The sequence below is a fragment of the Semicossyphus pulcher genome, unplaced genomic scaffold (assembly GCF_022749685.1).
Source record: "Semicossyphus pulcher isolate SPU_LCO1_2020_fin unplaced genomic scaffold, fSemPul1.0.p SCAF_1, whole genome shotgun sequence".
Lineage (NCBI taxonomy): Eukaryota > Metazoa > Chordata > Actinopteri > Labriformes > Labridae > Semicossyphus > Semicossyphus pulcher.
The window spans coordinates 308,008-329,145 of NW_027211603.1; the positions used below are offsets into that span (position 1 = coordinate 308,008).

A 21,138-nucleotide genomic window follows, 5' to 3' on the forward strand; every position below is an offset into this window, starting at 1 on the left:
CCTGTCAGCTGTTCCCCGGTACAGCAAAGGTTTAGCCCCCACCCACCCCTCTCACGGTCTCCACGTACGAGTGGCTTTTCATGGTTTCTAACAGTTGTTACGAGTATCGTCGGGAGTTGCACACGTAAACTTAAATTTTAGCAAAAGTGCCCCTCAAATGATCAGATATGATCCCATTAGTTGTGCTAGGCTTGCACTCACTGCTAGCCAAATTGTAGCGAGCTTGCTAGCTAAACAGAGACAGCAGCATGAGCTCGGCAGAACAGCAGTGAAAGTTAACGATAGTCTAATTCATTAATGATGCAATACTATAAACAACAACCTTATCATGATCATAATTTGTGAATAAAGCTGTGTTTATAAAGTTAACTTTAATTAATTATCCCAGGTACCTGCATTACCTGTATGTCACGTATGGAGACTCCATTAAAAAGGCAAATACACGCGAGGTACGTCCCCGCCTGAGGCTGCACAGCCATCGGCCGCTATCGGAGCCAAGATCCGCCGATGATTATAGTTTTTAATAAGTCTTATCGGGGCCGATTAATCGGCCAAAACGATCAATCGGTCGACCTCTAGTTGCTTCCCTTCATCTTCATGTTCACAGTTTAGTAGAAGCTGTATGAAGAATTTAGGGGAATAAAGACTGAACAATAACTACAAGCGAGCTAGCTGTTTGTGCATATTTCTGTTTCCTGTCTGTTTGTTTTTCCTGTGCATTAAATCTATGGGACTTGTGAAGTTATATCAAATTGAATAAAATGTATGCACATGCCTAGTGAAGCAATGGGAATAATAATGTACTAGACTGTAACCTAGTTCTGTTGAATCTGTAAAAAAAACATGTTATGATTCCAAAGTTGGACAATATTTAATATTCCTGAGATGATGCAGACTTTTAATTTAAAGTAGCTGAGGTAAATATGGTGCAAACTATTCTTCGGTAACCTTCGTTACATTGACTTTTTCCTTCTCTGTCTGTGTTTGGGCAGCAGGCTAAGCAGCTCTGAATAGGAGCCATTGTGGTGTCTAATTAGTTTTTGACGGTGAGTCCTCCTCCAGGAGAACAGATGCCCTCTGCACAGTGTCAGATTTCAGCACACGCTGTAAGCCTTTAAGAGCAGCTAAAGTCATTATGCAGGAGGAAGGCCTATTGGTTCCGATCTCAGTTCCAAATCCAGAACAGTCTGACCATCATATGGTGAAGCAAAGAAAAAGAGCTTATTCTCAAGCCTATTAATCAGCTGCAATGCTCTGATATGCTGCCAAATTTTAAGAATCCATAAATTGTACCGGTACTTTCCACAAAGTCAAAACAAAATGTTATGTGCAGTGAAGACTTGAAAAGTCCCGAACGGCTGCAGTGCCAAAAACATCCTAGAGGGATAGTAGACATGACATGATGAAAGTAATGATATTCTGAAGCCGTGTTAACTTTCGTTAAGTCGGCCGTCATTTGGAGTTTGTTTTACATTCTTGTGCTTACTGTTGACACAACAGAGAGGAGCCTCGCTGTGTTCTGCCTTCCTTCCCTTTAGCAGCGTCAGAGCTGCAGTGGAGTCTAGGGATGCCACGGTGGGGACATTTTTTAAACCTTTTAACTAGGCTAGAACTTTAATGAACAAAACGAACAAGGAGGATGACGGCTTGGCAGCGATGCATGGCGCGCATACCCGTGCTGTAATATAAAAATACACAAATATTTTAGATCTATAAAGTTTTAAATAATATAGGCCTACATAGAATCAAAAAGTGACATTGGCAAACACTCTCGAACCAAATAAATGAAGGGAAACAAATTCAAGTAGGAACCAAATAAAAAAGAATACAAAGCCTATACTCCAGGTTGTAGGTGACGGTAAACAACAAAAATCCACAGGCTTAAAAGCCAAAGAACAATAATGATGATGATGATAATAATAATATATAGAGTAGAAAATTGAAGTTAGCAAACACTATTGAACCAAACAAATATAGGAAAACGAATTCAAACGGGAATCAAATAAATAATGGACTGAAAAGAAAACAATGCTAAAACACATGCTGTGTGCTGTGAATCTGCGCTGCTGCTGCGATGGAGTGGATACTGCACTTTCTAAGTGTAGCAAGAATACACACCATAGTATTTAAAAAATAGTGTTTTTAATTTGATGAACATGGGAGCTGCGCCGATAAGCGAAAATGAAATCTATGGGTTTTCTTTCTATACGCCCAAAAAAGGCAAAACGACGGTGGGGGCGGTGGGGGAGTTATGCAGCCGGTGGGTGCCTGAACACCGTGTAGCACCGGTAACACCAACTACCGCAGCAAGCCCAGTGAAGTCTGTTTGAACTATCTGCTAAAAAATGAAAGGCATTGCTTTCTTCTTGCACATATCAGAATTCAAGATTAAAAGCAGCAAATACTGTAGTCTGCTACAGATCTTTTTTTTGTGCTACCAGAAGAATTTCTTTTGCAGCAAGGAAGAATGTAAGAAATATGAAAGTAAGGCAGGACATTAAAACCATCTGAACTTAGGGAATATCTCTTTATTGTTCAATCAATCAGCCTTTCGGCAGTTTTTTGTGCACATGAATTAAATGCCAGAACAACTTCTCTACTGCAAATAGTTTGAGCCAGTGAAGAAATTTGATGTCTTCTTCCTGTTAACCTCCAAAGATGATGAAATGATGATGAGAAAAAAAAAATCCGTCAATTGAATGGACGTAGGTCTCAGCTCAGGTAGCACTGATTGTTACACAGAATTTCCTTTTATTCAGTGATTCTGATGGTTTTTTAATAGGATCAGTTTGTTTTGTAGAGGAGACCTTTGCACATAATTCAGCTCCCAATGAAAACTGAAGGAATCCTAACCCAAAAACAAGCTGAGCAAATGTTAGCATCAGCTCGGAGACCCTGCTGACATCCTGTGTCGGCTGAAGAGCATCAGAGACACAGTTTTATACTTGATTTGCTTTATTCAGTGTTTTAACCACTTTTAATTCTCTTCCTTTGTCCTCTTTAAAAAGAAGATGCAGCTTTAAAGTGTGTCATAAACAACTGTAGCACCTTAATAAACTTGTAAATTGAACTTTTAACATGCTGCTTTCTTAAGGCTTACTTTATTATCAGGGGACAAAGAAAACAAACTTTGCTCCATAACTCACTTATGTTACAACTGTGCTCTCATTTTTCCTCATCCACTTTTAACCAGGCGTCTTTCTGTGTTGTTTTATAGCCATGAAGAAACTAGCCTCTGTGTTAGTGCCACAAAGCTGAGACATGAATATCCTGGCGCTGTGTACAGTATCCCTGAAAAGCTTTGTGTGTTCTCTGTGATTTCGTACACTGTTCCTTTAATAGGTTGGCACACATTTTTTGTGCCCCCCCTTTAATCCCCTTCCCTGTTCTAAGGCTTATAGAGCAGCTCAGTCCACTTCTAACCAGCATGTCATTCATCCACACTGGCTGAGCCACACACCAGTTTGCCCTGCTGCAGGGGGGAATGGGATCACACTTCAATGCACATGGCTGCACTTGCATGTATATAAGCTTTAATTCTACTGCATTCAATCTGCATATCTTACTATCATTTATATAGTTGGGGATTAAATTGTTGACTGCATAAAACAAATGAACATTTGAATTTGCAGCGTGATGACTTCACTTTTTTTAACTATTTAAATATGGCCATCATGGCTGAGGACCTACAACGATTATGTAAGATGACATAGGGCACTAAAATAATCCTTTGATGTGTTGAAATGTCAGGCTTTAGCTATCTACAGGCATTTTGTAAGCGTATTGGCCCCTTTGTTTCATAGTCTCATGTCGGGGTTAATGATCAAAGGGATTAAGCTTTTAAAACTCATTTATGCAACAGATATCACCATAAACGAGTCACTTGGACAGTTTGCGATGTTCTATATGCTATCATTTCAATCCTTGACATGATTTTTTCATGGAAGGATACTACAAATATATAATATTGTTATGATGGTAAGTAAAATATCCACGGCTCCAGCAGGATGACTGTGTGACGGCTTCAGGCCCCCAAAATCTACCAAGTTACATTCTCATGTGTAAAAGTGAACTTCATTTTCACATCAGATATATAAGAAGCGTTTCTTCACAAGTGCCTCCGTGTGTATGTGATAGACATGTATTATCCTATAGAAAGGGTCAGCTTCTTTTCTAATATCCCCAAAGAAGACCATGTGTCTCATATTATACTGTCGTACTTTGTTGTGGATGTGCCCAGTTTGTAAAGTGGGTGGGAGAATCTGTGGGTCGATGGTCCTGCCTGGGTCATATTTCAAGACTTTCTTTGAACCAACCACCACATGCAGGGAGCTCGACGTTTTCTCTGGTCTTTGGTGAAGTTCTTACAAATACATAGTTTAATGAATAGTTATTTAGAACAGAGGACAAAGTGCATCACATGTAGACGCTCTTGATGTCTCTCTGCATCCATATTCTTGTACTGATACTCGGTAAATCTCTTGTGGGTGCTCCTCTGATTTGATTTGCAGACAGAAATAATTAAACTGCTTTTCAGCCATTCTAGTATACAATAAACTAGCAAACACCCCCATGTCTTTGTACTAAATGTGATTATTTGTCCAACTGATGAGTTAAGAATCATTATAGGAACACAAGAGGGTCATAAATGTCGGACAGAGGCAAAGACAAATCTTTAGCTTGCTGTACAACTCAACCTCAGCGTCTGCTCTGGAATGTAGGAAGTAAGCCACTCTGTAATTACCCCTGGGCCCGCCTCCAATGGCCTCTCATTGGTTAGAAGGGAGTGAAGACAAGCCAATAGCAAACTCCCACTTATTCCTTTAGCGAAGCAGAATCTGTGGCAGTCGCTGGAAAAGCTCAGAGGCTGGAGTGAAGGGAAGAGAGAATAGTTGTGGTAGTGACTGAAAAGAACGATCCGTTCCAGCAGCCCCCCTACCCCCCGTCTCTGCACACACACACGCACACACACACACACACACACACACACACACATCCCCAACCCTTGGAAATGTAGCAAGAAGGCCGCGCCACTCAGGGTGCCTGTGCTAGTTTTTGTAGGGCAAAAAATCAGGATGGCACATTCTTCAGGTTCATCCATGCATGTAATCCCTGAAAGCAAGTGTGTGTGTCAGTGCACGACTGCATTTGTCTGAGGAGGACCTGAGGAAGATGTGAGTAATGTGAGGTTTATTTGTCTGTCCAGAGAGGGGCAGTATATTTTATTCTCATCTTTCTCATGACTGTAGGCGTGTTTCAGGGAGGTTCCTGGGGTTTCACCCTCTTTCTTTATTCTTCTTCTTACTCAACATCAAACCTTTTTGCTGCATGTGTCCTTTGCTCTGATATATGAATATTGTTGTCCTCGTAACCCAGTCAGTTAATTTAGCAAGATCTACAAATATTAATCTATGGCCACAGAAGAACCAAATCTACATCAAAGAACGAGAGGCATCGAAGAGGACTGTAGCGTCCCCTTGCTCAGGCCAAGATGTTGCACTCTAATACAACGCAAAATCGATATAGCCCCTTTCATACATGTACTGCACTTCTTATGTCCGCATTTTACCCAGAGGGGCTGCGTGTGAGAATGCAAATGTCCAAATTAGTTGAACTGAACATCGAACACACTTGAATCTGCTAAGTTAGGCCGATGTGTAAACGGAGACGCTCATTTTCTGGAGCAGTTTGTGCGTAGAGGACTTTGCTGCTTTGCTGCTTCAGCTGGCCTGTATATTGGTTTTCATTCTTTAGGATATGATCAGTGCATGTAGTATTGAAATGAATGCATAAACAAACATAATTATGACCTAGTCTTCCTCCCCCTTCTGCACACTGTAGCCAAACCAGACATAGTTTTTCCAGTATAGAGAACACTGGTGACACCGACAATCTCCCGCTGTGAGCTACACATATAAAAAGGCAACTTATGACAATGTCCACACCTAAATCTTTTGACAATGTCCAGAGTTTATATTTGAAAACAGACTGTTTGATGAAAGAGTGCCTGACGGAGAGCACTGAATTGTTTTTGTTGTTTTTTTAGTAAAGAGCTCTGAGGCAAGAGCTCAAGTAGTTTTTCACAAATCGCACCCTGGTGATATCATCAGGTTATCAGGCCTGCTCATGCATTCATGTCAGAAAAAGCATTAAACTTTACTGTGGGACAGCTGGAACCATGAAATGTTTTTATATGGACAAGACAAGGTCAAAACCTCGTATGTGGCTGACTGCATCAGGTCAATGTGCGCATTTGTGGGCAATGTGTTACAGGACTGTCCTCATGAGGCCGATGACAAGGTGTTTGAAAGCAGGTGCGCGCTGCGGACGTAGGTGAGGACAGCGGACGAGCAGCGGAGCAGCAGCCCCGCCTAGTCCCTGAACAAAGTATCACAGCAATATAGACAGAGTCGTGTCGGTGGAGGTCCAATATGCTTTACCGGCAGGCGAGGCTGTCCGAGCCGAGAGAGTCAGGGCCCGTAGAGCATGTTCCACATCCAGGAGAGTATCTTTCAACGTCAGCTGCTACACGTCCTCTGTGGTGTTTTCAAACAGAAACAGGAACTGGGATTCTGACAGCTAAAATGTTAAGATCAAAGCTGCCCCACTCATTATGTGGCCTACTTGAAATAAGGATTTAGATACACAATAGCTCCTCATTTCACTACAATATTGCAGCAGCTGGCTGGACAAAGATCGCCAGGGAGCTGAAAGTTTGCTGCTGAGCACACAGCTGATATAGGCACGAGGATTGTTACATTGCGTAATAGAGCTGCGTATGATTCTGTGTGGACGGAGAGGAGATGTGCAAAGCGGAAACACTGCATATAATGAGTTGCGTTCCTTTCACACAGCAAGCAGCTCTGATCTCGTCTCCATTCTTTCTTTTGGAAGCATGACCATAGACATGTCATCGTGGTTCACAGCGTGTGCACAGTTGTTTGCTGTGGCTTGCTGTGGGATCACGGCATCTGCAGAAACCACAAAGTGATGCAGGAGCTAATTTAACTGGTATCTTTACACCACAAGTGTTCAGATGTGTTATTTAAGAAAAGAGGTTCAAAGTGTGATGATCCAGTCTGGACCAATAAAATGATAACTGTATTAGTTTGCTAAACCTTCTGTATCTAACATGTCATATTGCTGATATTTCCTCTACTTTATGGCACATTCCCTCTATTTTAGGATGAGATTAGAGAAGTTGATTGGTCAGTGTATTGTCCTCCCAGGTTGCTGTGTTTTTCCGTACTTTATAATCCTTTTTTAAAACAGGTGATTGATCAGGTGCTTGCACAACCAGTAAGGTGTTAGGATTATTAGCCGTCTAAGAACATGCATCGACTTTGGGGAACAGATGTTAGATGGCTGTGTTGGATGTAACATCATACTCAAAGCTTAAACTTTAAATATATAAGCTGTGCAACGCTCAGCGCCTTCAAAATAACTGAACTGAGTAAGTAGCAGTTACATGTTTCCGTGTTTGTTCTTTTCTATTCCAGGAGTTTGCTGCACTAACAAAGGAGGTGAACGTGTGCCGGGAGCAGCTTCTGGAGAAGGAGGAGGAGATCGCAGAGCTGAAGGCTGAGAGAAACAACACACGGGTTAGTATAAATGTGCAGCTACACACATACACAAACACTGCATAAATATGTTTAACACATTCAAATAGTTCACGACCTTCACTATACAACACTGTTGTGGAAAGTTTTAATTGGCCTCCCTTTCACATTCCTGTGTGTTTCTGTTTTGGGTATGGATGGTTGTCATAACACTGGTTGACAAATCAGTTTCTATCCTATAATCCAAACCATTGTCACACGTTCTGGGCGTTGAAAATTGCTTAATCATCAAAATATTTCAACCACCGATGATACATTTCATCACAGACAGCTGTCTGTGCTGAGAAGGAGCAGGACTATACCTCAGCCAGCGTGCTGTCAGCCGGTACCGTCCCTGACTACGACCTGTTTACTCCTGACTACTACAACCTGTATGACTGTATTGCATCAGTCTTACCTGCTAAACTGTCATTTATAGCTCCACAATCGTGATTTAGCAGAGAAGTAACAGAAACAATGTGAAGTTCTACTTTGTATTGTTATGGACATCCCTGAACACACAGTAGGCTAATAGATGCAAAAACAACTGATGTACAACAACAGCACTAGATTAATCAGCTTCACCTAAGCTCTTTTATATATAATAATATGGGTCTCTACATAATGGTGATGCTTGTGCACATTTGTTTAGTTTTGTAGCAAATGTGAATTAAATATGAAAAATGTATTAATGTACAGTGACTTTTAGGCTACATTCACCCTACATCATTTTCAGTTTAAACCGATTCTGTGTCCAGACAAGCATTTTAGAACAGTTTCACAAGTAATCTCTGTCTATACTTACATGCCTAGAAATGCATTTAAGATGACCATAAACGTGCACATGCAAGAAGGCCAATCAAAACAAGAGCTGGCTGTCTCAGCAAAAACAGCAGCACAGTAGCTAGCACAGACAAAATGTTCAGCCCCGTAGTTAGTTAATCATTTTGAGTTAACTGCTGCAAGTATTAGTTGGATTTAGTCTTTGTCTGAAGGTTTCTAACCTGTAACCACCGTCTTCTGTGTGTGCAGCTCCTGTTGGAGCACTTGGAGTGCCTGGTGTCTCGCCATGAACGCAGTCTGAGGATGACGGTGGTGAAGAGACAGGCTCAGTCTCCAGCTGGAGTCTCGAGTGAGGTGGAGGTCCTCAAAGCCCTAAAGTCACTTTTTGAACACCACAAAGCCCTCGATGAGAAGGTACGACAGTGTGTGCTATCTAAGTGTTTAATAAGTGAGTGTGCATAGGCGCCTGAGCAGATGCATCCCTATTATTCAGTTAGGGGGAGCGAAGTTCCACTTTTGGTCTTTTTAATCATCTTACAGTCCACACAATCAGGGGGATTATATTTAAGCAACTCGTATCAATACTGATTTTACTTTTTTCAGCAACTGACAAAAACAAGTAATGAAAGAAATCTGACATTTTTCAACCCGGTTCTGTTGAACGCGTAGCCGATTGTTTGCCTCAGTGTGCTTCAGGTATCAATCACAGACTGTTGATTCACACTTGAGTCTGACTGACAAAGGAGAGAAGCTTCACTGCGATCATGGACTGAAAACAGAACATGGGAAAAGATAGGTTAGCATATGTTGAACGTAGGGCTGGGTTTAAAAAATCGATTATTCGTTTCGTATTTGAATGACCCAATATCGATTCATAAATCCCGAGATCGATCTTTAAAAAATATGTAAAAACGTGTCTGATCACTCACATTTCTGAGCGCTCCTGAACGCAGCACGACTCAGCGCACCCCCCTGAAACGCAGCAGTGAGGGAGACATGCCTGGACTCTTTTTATCGTGTGTGCGTCCATGAATATGTGAGTTAGTTTTGCTCTGATGTTTATGTTACTCTCTGTCAGCGTCGGCTTTGGCTGCGAGTGTATTTTTGGCACGTTGTTTTAAACAGTATGTCTTTCCCTATAACTCTTGTGTGGTTTTGTTCTTCGCACTGAGATCTCGTGGCCACATCTTGCGCAAGTTAAAGCCCAGTTCGTTTAATTCAAACCGCGAGCCGAATGTTCAGACTGAAAATCTGAAACGGGGGAAAAAGTTCATAAACTGTCTAATTCATAAAATTGTTAATATTGTGTTGACTGCTGTGTTGGTCATGTTAAATAGAAGTACATGATGTAACTTCTTAGTGGTTAAAGGTTAGAGGTGCATTGATATTGTAACTGAAATACCCCTAACAAAAATCGATATCGAATCGAATCGGGACCCTGTGAATCGGATTCGAATCGAATTGAGAAATCCATGTCGATACCCAGCCCTAGCTGAATGAACCTGCTTCGCCCGCTGACTCCAGCCAAACTTTAAATGAGCTAAAAGTAGGATTTTACTCTCGCTGACATGCCGAACTGACTTGCTGGTAAACGTTAACCAACATTGCCAGCCCGGCCGCCTCACGTTAGCTTGCTGGTCCAATACAATAGACCTGCAGAGCCGGAGAGCCCCCGCAGAGCCGGAGAGCCCCCGCAGACCCACCGCTGGAACACTGCTGGATCTGTTTATCTAGAACTGTGGTGCGATGTTTCTCCGCTGCTTTCGGCTGTGGAGATGGGACGAAGAAGCCAAATTATTATAGCATTATTTGTGATTTCTTTGTTTTTTATTTTTAATAAATTAACAAAAATTTCAAACAAACTTTTTTTAAGTTGTCATTATGGGGTTTTATGTGTAGAATTTTGAGGAAAGAAATTAATTTAATTCATTTTGGAATAAGGCTGTAACATAACAAAATGTGGAAAAAGTAAAGCGCTGTGAATACTTTCCGTATGCACTGTAAGTGTGTATATGATGATATTTGACATTGCAGAACAAAGAAATGGCATTAAGGTAAAGATCTGTTTTCTAGGTGAGGGAGCGACTACGCGTTGCCTTGGAAAGATGCAGCGCGCTGGAGGAGCAGCTCACCATCTCGCACAAAGAAGTAAGCAAACATGACTTATAATTAACGTAACTGAATAGAATGGACTGAAGACAGTCACTTAACTGCATCGACTACTACACACTTTTACATTTTAATACTGCATTCAAATGATGTGGTAAGTAGTAGGTTGTTGGTCTTAAGTGAAGGTACATATAAGTTTAATTGCACTAAACATTTCCATTTTGGCCCTTATTACAAAAAACTAAATATTCCTACATAGCTGTTTCCATGGTGAATATTCCACTAATATTCCTGTTCACATGCAGCTGTACATACCATCAGTTTGTTTACAACACACAGAGCTTTATGCAGCATGGATGTGCTGTATACATGTCCAAAGAATGCTCCTAAAACCTGATATCAACACATCCCACATGTGTTAATCAGAAAATGCTACAAATATAAGGCCTTAATCCTGATATCCAACTGATGTATGCTGTTTACAGGTATCAAATAGTGAGGAAAGTCACATAGTTGTGAAAATTTGAATCATATAAAGACTTAAAAATCAAAGGTAAAATCGAAATGTAGGCTTGAAAGATTTTGTTACACCCCTAGCAGTCTCCTTAAAGTGCTAATTTCGAAGATTTCTGTTTCGTTCTCTTTGGCGACACCTATAGCAAACAACGGTACTTGCAGGAGCACACTTCGCAGTGATCCAGACAGTGTTGCATCTGTAGTCATCCATCTGTTCTATGTTTGTTCAGCCATAGTAGATTACTGTTTACTCGCAACGCTTGCAGAGAGCGGAAAAGCAGCCGCTTAGCTCCGCCTACCCTCTCTGGCAGACCAACCACTGCTGGCTGATGGAGAACGCGTCACTAACTGGGCGCCGCCACAGACACCCAGCCCATAATAATACTATATACTGCAGATGAAAGGCTTTCATCAGTGGGCCATAGGCTCAGTCACCGTGTGTTACCTCATTCTGTGATAGATAGAGACTTAACAGACATTTATTCAAGTGAAAGTGATGATTAACTATGAAAGACACATGATGTAGGAGGAAACGACTCAAAGGCTCATTGTTTGGATTTTTCTGTGCCGACACAAACTGAACTAAGAGACGATTCAAAGTGCAGCTTTGACAGTCGGATCAGAGTTGCAGAGTTGTGAAGAATCACAGCCTTTTAAAAACAGATGCAATCTAAACATTGAATACTTAATCTTTGAAGAAGAGCCCCATGACATACATGTGCACATGCATGCACAGAGAGGAGGAGTCTTCAGTCCACTGTGGGCTGAATGGGATTAAGATTGACAAAGGCCCAGAGGATCTTGGAGAAGTGTCCTAGATTTCCTCTCTGCTTCATGCTACAGTCATCTTTTGTTCCTGGGAATCCGCCGGGGACCACACACACACCAACACACACATCAAATCAACCACTTGCCACTCTGCTTTTATTAGTAACCTCACTTCCTCAGGCAAGGCAGCTTTTTTTCTGCTTTGTTTTCGGCCATTTGGCTGAGAGTTTATTATATACTGCAGCAGCATATTCATGGGAGTTCACAACCAGAATAGTTGTGGTTTGAACTCAAGGCTGTGGGCACTCTGGGCTGCTAGCTACGCTTCTTTGTGTCCCTGTCCCATCTGTCACACACACACACACACACACACACACACACACACACACACACGCACACACACACACACACACACACACACACACACTCGCTTGGACGGACGTGCTTCGGTAAAATAAAAGAAAATACCATCACAAAGATGAATGGGGGAAAACAAGTGTAGTGCTCTTGGTTAAGCGGCTAACCAGAACTGTTCAGATGGTTATCACCTGCAAATGAATGACCTGAACAGGTGTAAACAAACTGTTGTTTTCTCTAGCTGGCTTACCTCAGGGAGCAGAGCAGCCAGAAGAGAGGGCTGGCCGATGGAACGAGCGAGGTCAACCACAACTCTGAAAACACACCGAGTACTAATGGCAAGGTGAGGTCGCTCAGCAGCGTATGTTCCATGGACACACAGTTGGTTGTGTGTGACAAGTGTTTAGCATCTGTTTACTTATTAAATCTAAAATAATGAAAATTTAATTTATAATTTTAAATGATCTAAAACAAGTACAAATAAGCCAAAGGTTTAAAGTATACTAACCCGCCATTAGTCATCTTCTCATCTTCTGTATATACAAATAAAGTCTGTCTCAGCATGTTATGATAAGCTGTGCTCGGCTCTGTCATCTGCATACATGCACAGACAAGATGCAAACACTGCAGGACGCAGGCTGGAAACAGTCCAGCTTGCCGCTGACAGCTGGATCTGCAGCGTGTCTCTGCTTAAGATAAGAACACATCAGTTAGTCAGTGCTTGGGGAGCAGCTCAGTTTTAACAGCATGCATTGTGAAGGTCGGGATTGTTTTGTGCAAATTAGGCTTGATCGAAATGTTAACTGACAACACAGCTAACAGGTGATCATGCTAAGGTATTTGCATCCAGATGAAGAGTCGCAATGCAAATTTAACAAGAGCTGCATGTACAGAAGAACATCACTTATCTCATAGTTTAGATAAATAAGGACTGCCACTCTAGACTATTTTCTTGATTAAGCAATTGCTTGTTTGGTCTCGAGAATATCAGAAAAGGGTAAAAAATAGGTCTTGTCTTTTTCAAAGAGCTCAATGGCTGATTTGTATTATTGTTTAACCCATGTTAGGTGACTCCTTTGTGTGTGTCTTGTAAACTACTGATGTTTATTCCCCCGTAGCGGTCATCTGATGGTTCGCTCAGTCAGGAGGAGGAGTCGGGCCTTGGTTTCGGGAAGGTGGGTGAGCTCCAGGATGTGGTGGACCGTCAGACAGCTGACCTGGGCCAGATGAAGGAGCGCATGGCTGCTATGGCTTCACGCATCAACGAGCTGGAGGAGGACCTGGACACGGCCAGGAAGGACCTCATCAAGTCTGAAGACATGAACACGCGGTTACAGAGAGACCTGAGAGAGGTAGGGAGGACGGGGTCTGCATTTTCTTAATTTAAGTGATAAAATTACAATGCTTGGTGCATGTAATGCTTTACGTCAAAACACAACCTCGTATCATTGCTCGCAGTCGACTATTATCTGTGCCAAATGTCCGACAGTAGCCATCTTGTGTCCTTTATTTGATCTGAAGGTGCAAAGGTCAGAGGACAGTAGGTCAAGGCCATATGCCTTGAAGACACTAATGCAAATGTGTGTGTTTGTGTGTGTAGTCAATGGCCCAGAAGGAGGACATGGAGGAGAGGATCACCACCCTGGAGAAGCGTTACCTGGCAGCTCAGCGGGAGGCTACCTCCGTCCACGACCTGAACGACAAGCTAGAGAATGAAGTGGCCAACAAAGACTCTCTCTTCAGACAAGTAGGTCCCATTCTCTTGGTCTACAATCACGTTGTATGTATGTTCTGCTTCAGCTGTGTTTTATAGCACCTAAAACTGAGACTTTAAGAAATGCTGCTGACTGTGTTTTATTTTGAAAACTCCGGGTTGTTTGTGTACGGGCAGAAGCTGAGACTTTTGGAAATGATGATACAGACACCTACATTCGTCTTCTCAGTCACGATATGCCCTTCCCTGATTCGTCACACCCCTATCATGTGACACCTCGAACAGCAGCGATTAACTCAACATGAATTACTAATTACATGCTGACCTTCTGTTGCCGGCTATGTTGTGCAGTTAATCTTTGCATTAATCAAAGCTACTACTGCTAGCATGCGCTGGAGGAAAGCCATTATTTGAGTGATTCCTGTGCCCGGCGTTATTATCACACAAACACGTGCTAAGAGTAAGAGAAGTGTGGTCGTAACCTTTGAGTTTGATTACTGATTAGGATTGACTGAAGCATGGATCAATTCGTCCATGATTTGCCCTTCCAAAGTTTACTTAAACTGATCAAGTCCCACCTTAGCTTAACTAGCTGCAACAGTTAAGATGTCTCCTCATAATCGTCACACCTATCCCAATCCTTACATTAAGATCAAACTTGGAGTGGATGAGGCATGTGTTGGTTTGGTGTTTGAGTCTCCGGGTTTGTCTGCCAGCAGGAATCGCCTGCAGTTTCTCCCAAACCCCTGCTAATGAATTCCTGCTGTATTCACACTCTGACCAGCGCAGCAGGCAGTGAATGGGAAGCCTCAAAGACACTGGCTTGTTTCTTTACTTGTACTCACTGAGATGGAGATGTCTCTCTCCTCTTTTCTAATGGGTTTTGTCTGTCTTTGTGTCAATATGAATGCTCTCATCCTCACTTCCTGCCCACCCTAGCCTCACCCATCCCCTCTCCCTGCCTCCCTTTGTCTTCCTCCCTGTCTTTCTCTGACCTTCAGTCTTATTTCTTGCCACTTTCTTCACCTTGTGGAGCTAAAAGTAAACCCTGAGGCCAGGATGTAGCACAGACATGTCTTAAACATTCATGCTAATGACTGTTTGCTTTTGGTTTGTTTGTTGTAGACGGAGGACAGAAACCGGCAACTCCAAGAGAAACTGGAGCTGGCAGAGCAGAAGCTGCAGCAGACCATCCGCAAGGCTGAGACTCTGCCTGAGGTGGAGGCAGAGCTGGCCCAGAGGGTGGCTGCCCTCACAAAGGTACCAGCACCTGTCCACTCCCCCACATACCTCTCATCCCACCTTTTAGTAAGATTAGTAATCTAATTAAATCCTGAATCTTTGATTGAATCCTATAGTGGCAACTCTTAAAAAAGAAGCCCAACTAGTAACATGAATGAACTTTAAATTACACTCTTTACGAATATGATCCTAACCTAAACACACAGAGGGTACCAGTAGCAGACCAGGATAGTTAGAGTCATTCCTTTACATCCGAACGAGCTCCCTGAGGAAGCTGCCGAGGAAGCCATTGTTTATGTTACTCCAAATATCCACAGGGAGCTATTTTTAGAGATTCGGCTCATGTTTTTATCCATTTATAGTTTGAGTCTTTGTCTTGGACAACACACGCTTATTCAGCTCCTTATTAGTATTGCTTCTGGCTCACAGTACATCTTAGAGATGTTAATGTCTTATTCTCATTTGATCCTAAATCTTTAAAGTAATTTGATCTACATCCAATCTGCAGTTCCTCTCCCCTTGATATTGTTTCCTTGTTACTTTTGTTTATTAATTTATTAAGTTAGATTTAAAAAAATGTATAACCAGACGAACACAGAAGATACTAAATATATTTGTACGGAAAAGAAAATCGAAGGAAAACGGGCGCACCAGAGAGCTCAGGCCGTATGCTACCGTATGTGCAGGATGTAAACAACAGACATGGTGACACTTGAGGATGTTACTGTGATGTTCATTCATTCAGATCACGGCAGGAACAGCTTCTGTGTGTTCGGGGGACAGAACACACCGTCTGCTCCGTCCCCGCTCCGTCTCTCCAACATGTTCCTCCGTGCACGGACGCAACGGTGACGGACTTGTTTAGTTTTGCAGGTTTCCATGTCGACTTCTAAAATGGAACTTCTCTGTCTCCAGCTGTTTGACAGGCATGTTTGTCTACAGATGTGGATAATCGTGGACTCGGTCTATCAGCTTGTCTTCAGAGCTTTCTGCCCTTGTTGTCCCTGCTGCTGTGTCGACCCTGTCACATCCCCTCTGCCTCTACACTGCCCCTTCTGCTCATGTGCAAACTGCAGCTCGTGACTGCGCAGCGTTAATTTTTAAGGACGTGCACAGCCGATGCTCCAAACAGAGCTTGAAGCTACTTTCTTCATTTATTTTGTTATTATCCTGATTTCTTCTTTGCTTTAATTTTAGTTTCCTCTTTGGTTAGAAGTTAAGCCACACCTTCATATCGAACATGGCAGAGAGACAGACATGCATATGTATTGAAATGAAATGCCCTGCTATGTTTAATTTAGCCTCCGTGCAGGTGAAAGACTTTGACATAAATCTTCCCTTTGTTTCTCCAACCTCTTGTACTTGAAGGAGCTGGTAGCATAATTATTCCATCATCAGTTCTGTCTGATAGAACATCAATGTATTGTTCATCCCTTAAACAACATATCATCTGTTTGTCTACCTGTTCTGTGCTCGAGTCTTTAAACTGAAGTTCTGTTAAATCATCTGCAGATTTTCTCCCTCCCACCGTAATATTCAGTCATACTGAACATCACATTGACAGTGTTTTCTCCTCCGTCTCATATCTTTCTGTCATGCTCTGTTTTTGTGTGATCTTCATGCTGCCTGTTCCACCTCCATGTCAAACCCCTAGTGTGTTCTGTGTGGCTCTAAAGGCGCTAAGACTCAGAAGAAGGTAGATCAGCTTTAATCACAGAGCTAACCCCCCTCCCCTCCTGGATACTGGAAATATCCCTCTCAATTTTATTCTGTCACTGAACTTAACCAGGCCCATAGAAACTAATATCAGTATTTACACCTCCAGAACTACAGAAAAACTGTTGTCTTTTAAACTTTAAGTATATCCTACAAACACACGTGCCTGGTTAATTGCAGACTGTCAGACTGTGTATCAAAAGGCTGTCTGAGACTGAAACCCGGCCCTGACATGGCCTTCTCTGTCCGCCTGTGTTTGTTGCTTAATGTGCTGGTGAGCTTTCCTTTTTTGTTTGGTATCTAACACAAACAGGAAGTGCCAGCTGATTTGCTCAAAGACCTGTGGAGACCCTGCCCATTAGAGCCACTCAAACTGGAACAGGCTGTGCCACGGAAATGTGTTTACAAGTCTGTTGGCTCTTACATAAGTAAAACCCAACAGGCTGCTGTCAAACACTTGATAGATTTTTCAACATGCCCTAATTGCAGATGAAATATTGAATTAACTGTTCTTTCATGAGCAAGTCATCATTATTCACACCAACACGCCTGTAGTCCCCGGTAGAACTGTGAGGATTCTGTGGTAGATTTGCCCTCTTGGAAGTCATGGCTGCTGTTTTAGTTTGTCTGTGGGTGTCATTGCTTTGTCTTTATGGAGCTGTTGTATTATTTTATCCTCTACATGTAAGGTGGTATATGTAGATGCTTGCTTCCAAGGCTCTTCGTGCTGTTGACTCCATCCTTTTGAAGGACACGAAACCTCAAGCAGGGCCGAGTTAAGGCCTCTTCTCAGCGAGGTCCTTCTCCAGGATGAATGACGCATTAGGGGCAGAGCAGATCTTTGCACTAGAGACACTCCCATTAGTAGTTCGAATATTAGAGAGACTTTGCTATCATTGTACAGGGAGTATTAAAGCCTTTCTTTTACATTGTCCCCCTTTTTCAGGCAGAGGAACGTCATGGCAATGTGGAGGAGAGGCTGAGGCAGCTGGAGGCCCAGCTGGAGGAGAAGAACCAGGAACTGCTCAGGGTGAGAAATCTTCAGTCACTACTCAAGGCTCGATCCTCTCATTGTTGGGGCTCTGAAACACGAGGCTGACCTTCAACCGTTGACTAATGTCAGGCCGGGGGTGGTTGCCTTTGGTTATATTTTTGGGGGGGTTTCAGACCCTTTCCTGACCCCAGGTGCGGTTTATTCAAGTGCATCTTCTTTGCTCAGATGCAGACAACGCGAGGCGATGCAACAGTCTGCCTCTATCGTTGCTGGATCTTTGTTGGCAGTTTGGTGCTTTACTGCTATTTTATATCGCTCCTTTTCTTTTCCTGTTTGTAAAGGCAAGACAGAGAGAGAAGATGAACGAGGAGCACAACAAGCGTCTGTCTGAGACGGTGGACAAGCTGCTCTCAGAGTCCAACGAGAGACTCCAGCTTCACCTCAAAGAGAGGATGTCTGCCCTGGAGGATAAGGTGAATAATGCATAAATGAGACCAGTCGGGCAGTGATGATTGATAGTTGGAAAGCCAGTGAGATTAGCGTTAATAGCTTGGCAATCATAAATATTTGTTGTTCCTCAGCTATGTGAGTCCCATGACTTGTTGGTAATGAAATCACAGTTCAGGTCAGTCACTGTTCTTTGTCTTCTGATTCAGAATTCCCTGATCAGAGAACTGGAGCACACCAAGAAGCTGATTGAGGAGTCCCACCATGAGAAGGTGAGGGATCGTATGAAGTGTGCAGGGTTCCTATCAAAAGGTTCCCAGGTCTGGATGAGTATGAAAAATCAAAAGAGTATTAAATTATTTGTGTTTCCAGACTGTTCTGTGTTCTTAAATATATAATGAGTGTTTTACATGGTGTTGGGAGCAGGAAGGTAGCAGATCCAAGTAGCCGTCTTTACATTCAGCTCAGTCCAAAGTTTCTTTTAACTGAACCACATCTGGACCTCAGCAACCAAACGTGTGTAAGAAAATGCAGCAATAAATACATAGCATCAGAAACCAAGTATTGAGATATGAGACGTGCAGAGATGGTGTGCAAAATGACCTTTACTGCAAACCAGGTATTCACAGTGAATAAACAAGGCTGTGCAGATACATTGACTTCCTTTTTTCAGCTTAATCAGGGTTAATTGTGGTTCTTATACTTTACAGAGACTAAAACAAATTGGGGTAAAAATGGTTTTACAGTTCGGGCTGCACGATGTTGGAAAAAAAACACATTGCGATCATTTTCTATAAAAATATACAAGACATTTTACGAGAGAAAGCAGTGTGCCTTAATGTCCATATATACAGTTCAATAAAATGTATTATTTGGGACTTTATAGTCTATTTTCTTCAAACAACAATGACAAAGTAGAGAGAGTTCAGGTGGACACGTTTCTTTATAAAATACAGACAGAAATGTGGGCTGTAGTTGTGTTACTTTGCTGCTTATAACCTGATTTTCTCCTCTCTGTGTTCAGGCTTCTTGCAATATGTTTTTTACTTTCGATACTCTGGCAGTGGCTCCCTTTTGCTTCAGGGCTACTGACCAAATGATCACCATGTCTTCAAATTGTCTCTTATAGGAGCAGCTTCTGATCCAGATTGAGACCATGAGGGCCGAGAGCGAGCAGGGTCGGAGCAGGAGCAACTCCTTACTACACGGGTGAGTTGGTTAACTCATAGACTTTACAGATTCAACCTCTCAGAGTCTTACTGATTGTTCTGTTTTTCCTGTGTATTTGTGTTTTTCCAGACGGTCTCAGCTGGGCAGCACTCCTGACTTCAGGTATCCAGTGTCAGCCTCTTCGATGATGGACAGTAACTCCGACCACTACGGCAGCGCTCTGGTGCTGAGACGGCCTCAAAAGGGACGAATGGCAGCGCTCCGGGACGAGCCATCCAAGGTGAGTTTACAGCCCTTCTGCTGTAGAGTTGTTTACTTATTGTTTACATAAAATACCCACATAAGATTTAACAACATAAACATTATCCCCCAGTCAGACTGACACTAAAACTCTTACTGTCTTGTGTGCTTCTTTAACTGGGGGATTGGTGAATTCCTCTTAGCTCTTTAATTACTTGAACATTAAGGAAAACATTTCAGTGTTCTTGTGATCTTTGCCCTTTGAAATAATAGATTTTACTGGAACAGTCTTTTTGTTGCTTTTATGTTGTCCTCCTGTAACATGTCATATTTGTGTCGTGTACTTTTCACTCCTTTACCTGCTTCAGTCTAATGTTCCAGTTCTTTCTGATGATTTTCTTCCTCTCCGTTTCTCTCTGTTTGCTTCCTCTCTGGACATCAGCGACATGTAAGTCAGTGTGGTGGAGAGATCAGTGACTTAACTTGTTTCTGTGAGATACATGAATGAAAATACTCCTTCCTATTTGTTTTATCCTTTTCTCCTTTCAATGTACTTTGTGCTTCACTGTCTTCCTTTCCTATCTGAGTTATCTTGTATCTTTATCTGCATCTCAATCTTCTCTCTGTTTCCTGTTTTACACCTGCATGGATTAATCCAGGTGCAGACTCTGAATGAGCAGGAGTGGGAGCGCATGCAGCAGGCCAATGTGCTAGCTAATGTGGCTCAGGCCTTTGAGAGTGACATGGACGCCTCAGACCTGGAGGAGGATCGAGAGACGATTTTCAGCTCGGTGGACCTGCTGTCCCCTGGTGGCCAGGCGGACGCTCAGACCCTCGCCTTAATGCTGCAGGAGCAGCTGGATGCCATCAACAATGAAATAAGGTACCAGAAGCAGCATAGCTACCAGAATGATCACACCAAAATCTGGCCCCTTTAACCTTTTTCATTCCATCTTTACCAGGATGATCCAAGAGGAGAAGGAGAGCACGGCCATCCGAGCTGAGGAGATTGAGTGTCGGGTGGGCAGCGGGGAAAGCCTTGGAGGACGTTTCCGATCGATGAGCTCCATCCCTCCGTCGCTGTGTGCTGGCTCCTCGTTGGGGGGCTCTCCCCCAGGCTCCGGCCACTCCACCCCCAGACGCATTCCCCGCAGCCCCAACAGAGAACTGGACCGCATGGGTGTCATGACCTTGGTAACGCTTGCTTCACTTTTTGTTTCTTTCCCCCCAACCAGGATACCAGGATGCTTTTTGTCATCACCTAAAGGGGAGTTCCTTTATTTTTCAGCCTGGGTCTTATTTTTGACACATTTTGGCTCAGATTGTTTTTCTAAGTGTCTGACAACATTACAGATGTGCTCCCTACAGAGATGGACCTTTTTGTGAAGTTAGGACCCTTTTTTAATCTGACACAGCTGTTCAAAGCCACCAGACTCCATTGACAAGTCATTTTACCTCCACAGAAGCTGCTGGTTCTACTGCTG

At 42.7% G+C, this 21,138-nt stretch overlaps 1 protein-coding gene across 11 annotated transcripts in view; it reads left to right on the top strand.

Moving 5' to 3' along the window:
* The window catches only part of ppfia1 (PTPRF interacting protein alpha 1), a 50,158-nt gene that overhangs the window by 12,287 nt on the left and 16,733 nt on the right, over positions 1-21,138 (top strand). For 7 of the 11 annotated variants that reach the window (XM_069657901.1, XM_069657928.1, XM_069657936.1 and 4 more), the window contains exons 3-17: positions 7,500-7,601; positions 8,631-8,795; positions 10,455-10,529; positions 12,373-12,474; positions 13,250-13,483; positions 13,732-13,878; positions 14,971-15,105; positions 16,742-16,783; positions 17,750-17,833; positions 18,139-18,270; positions 18,454-18,516; positions 19,374-19,453; positions 19,544-19,694; positions 20,314-20,537; positions 20,617-20,848. In XM_069657901.1, coding sequence (XP_069514002.1) covers positions 7,500-7,601; positions 8,631-8,795; positions 10,455-10,529; positions 12,373-12,474; positions 13,250-13,483; positions 13,732-13,878; positions 14,971-15,105; positions 16,742-16,783; positions 17,750-17,833; positions 18,139-18,270; positions 18,454-18,516; positions 19,374-19,453; positions 19,544-19,694; positions 20,314-20,537; positions 20,617-20,848 — 1,968 coding nt within the window. The remainder of the gene's footprint in view (positions 1-7,499; positions 7,602-8,630; positions 8,796-10,454; positions 10,530-12,372; positions 12,475-13,249; positions 13,484-13,731; positions 13,879-14,970; positions 15,106-16,741; positions 16,784-17,749; positions 17,834-18,138; positions 18,271-18,453; positions 18,517-19,373; positions 19,454-19,543; positions 19,695-20,313; positions 20,538-20,616; positions 20,849-21,138) is intronic. The other 4 variants (XM_069657989.1, XM_069657970.1, XM_069657961.1 and 1 more) reach the window with 1 other exon arrangement.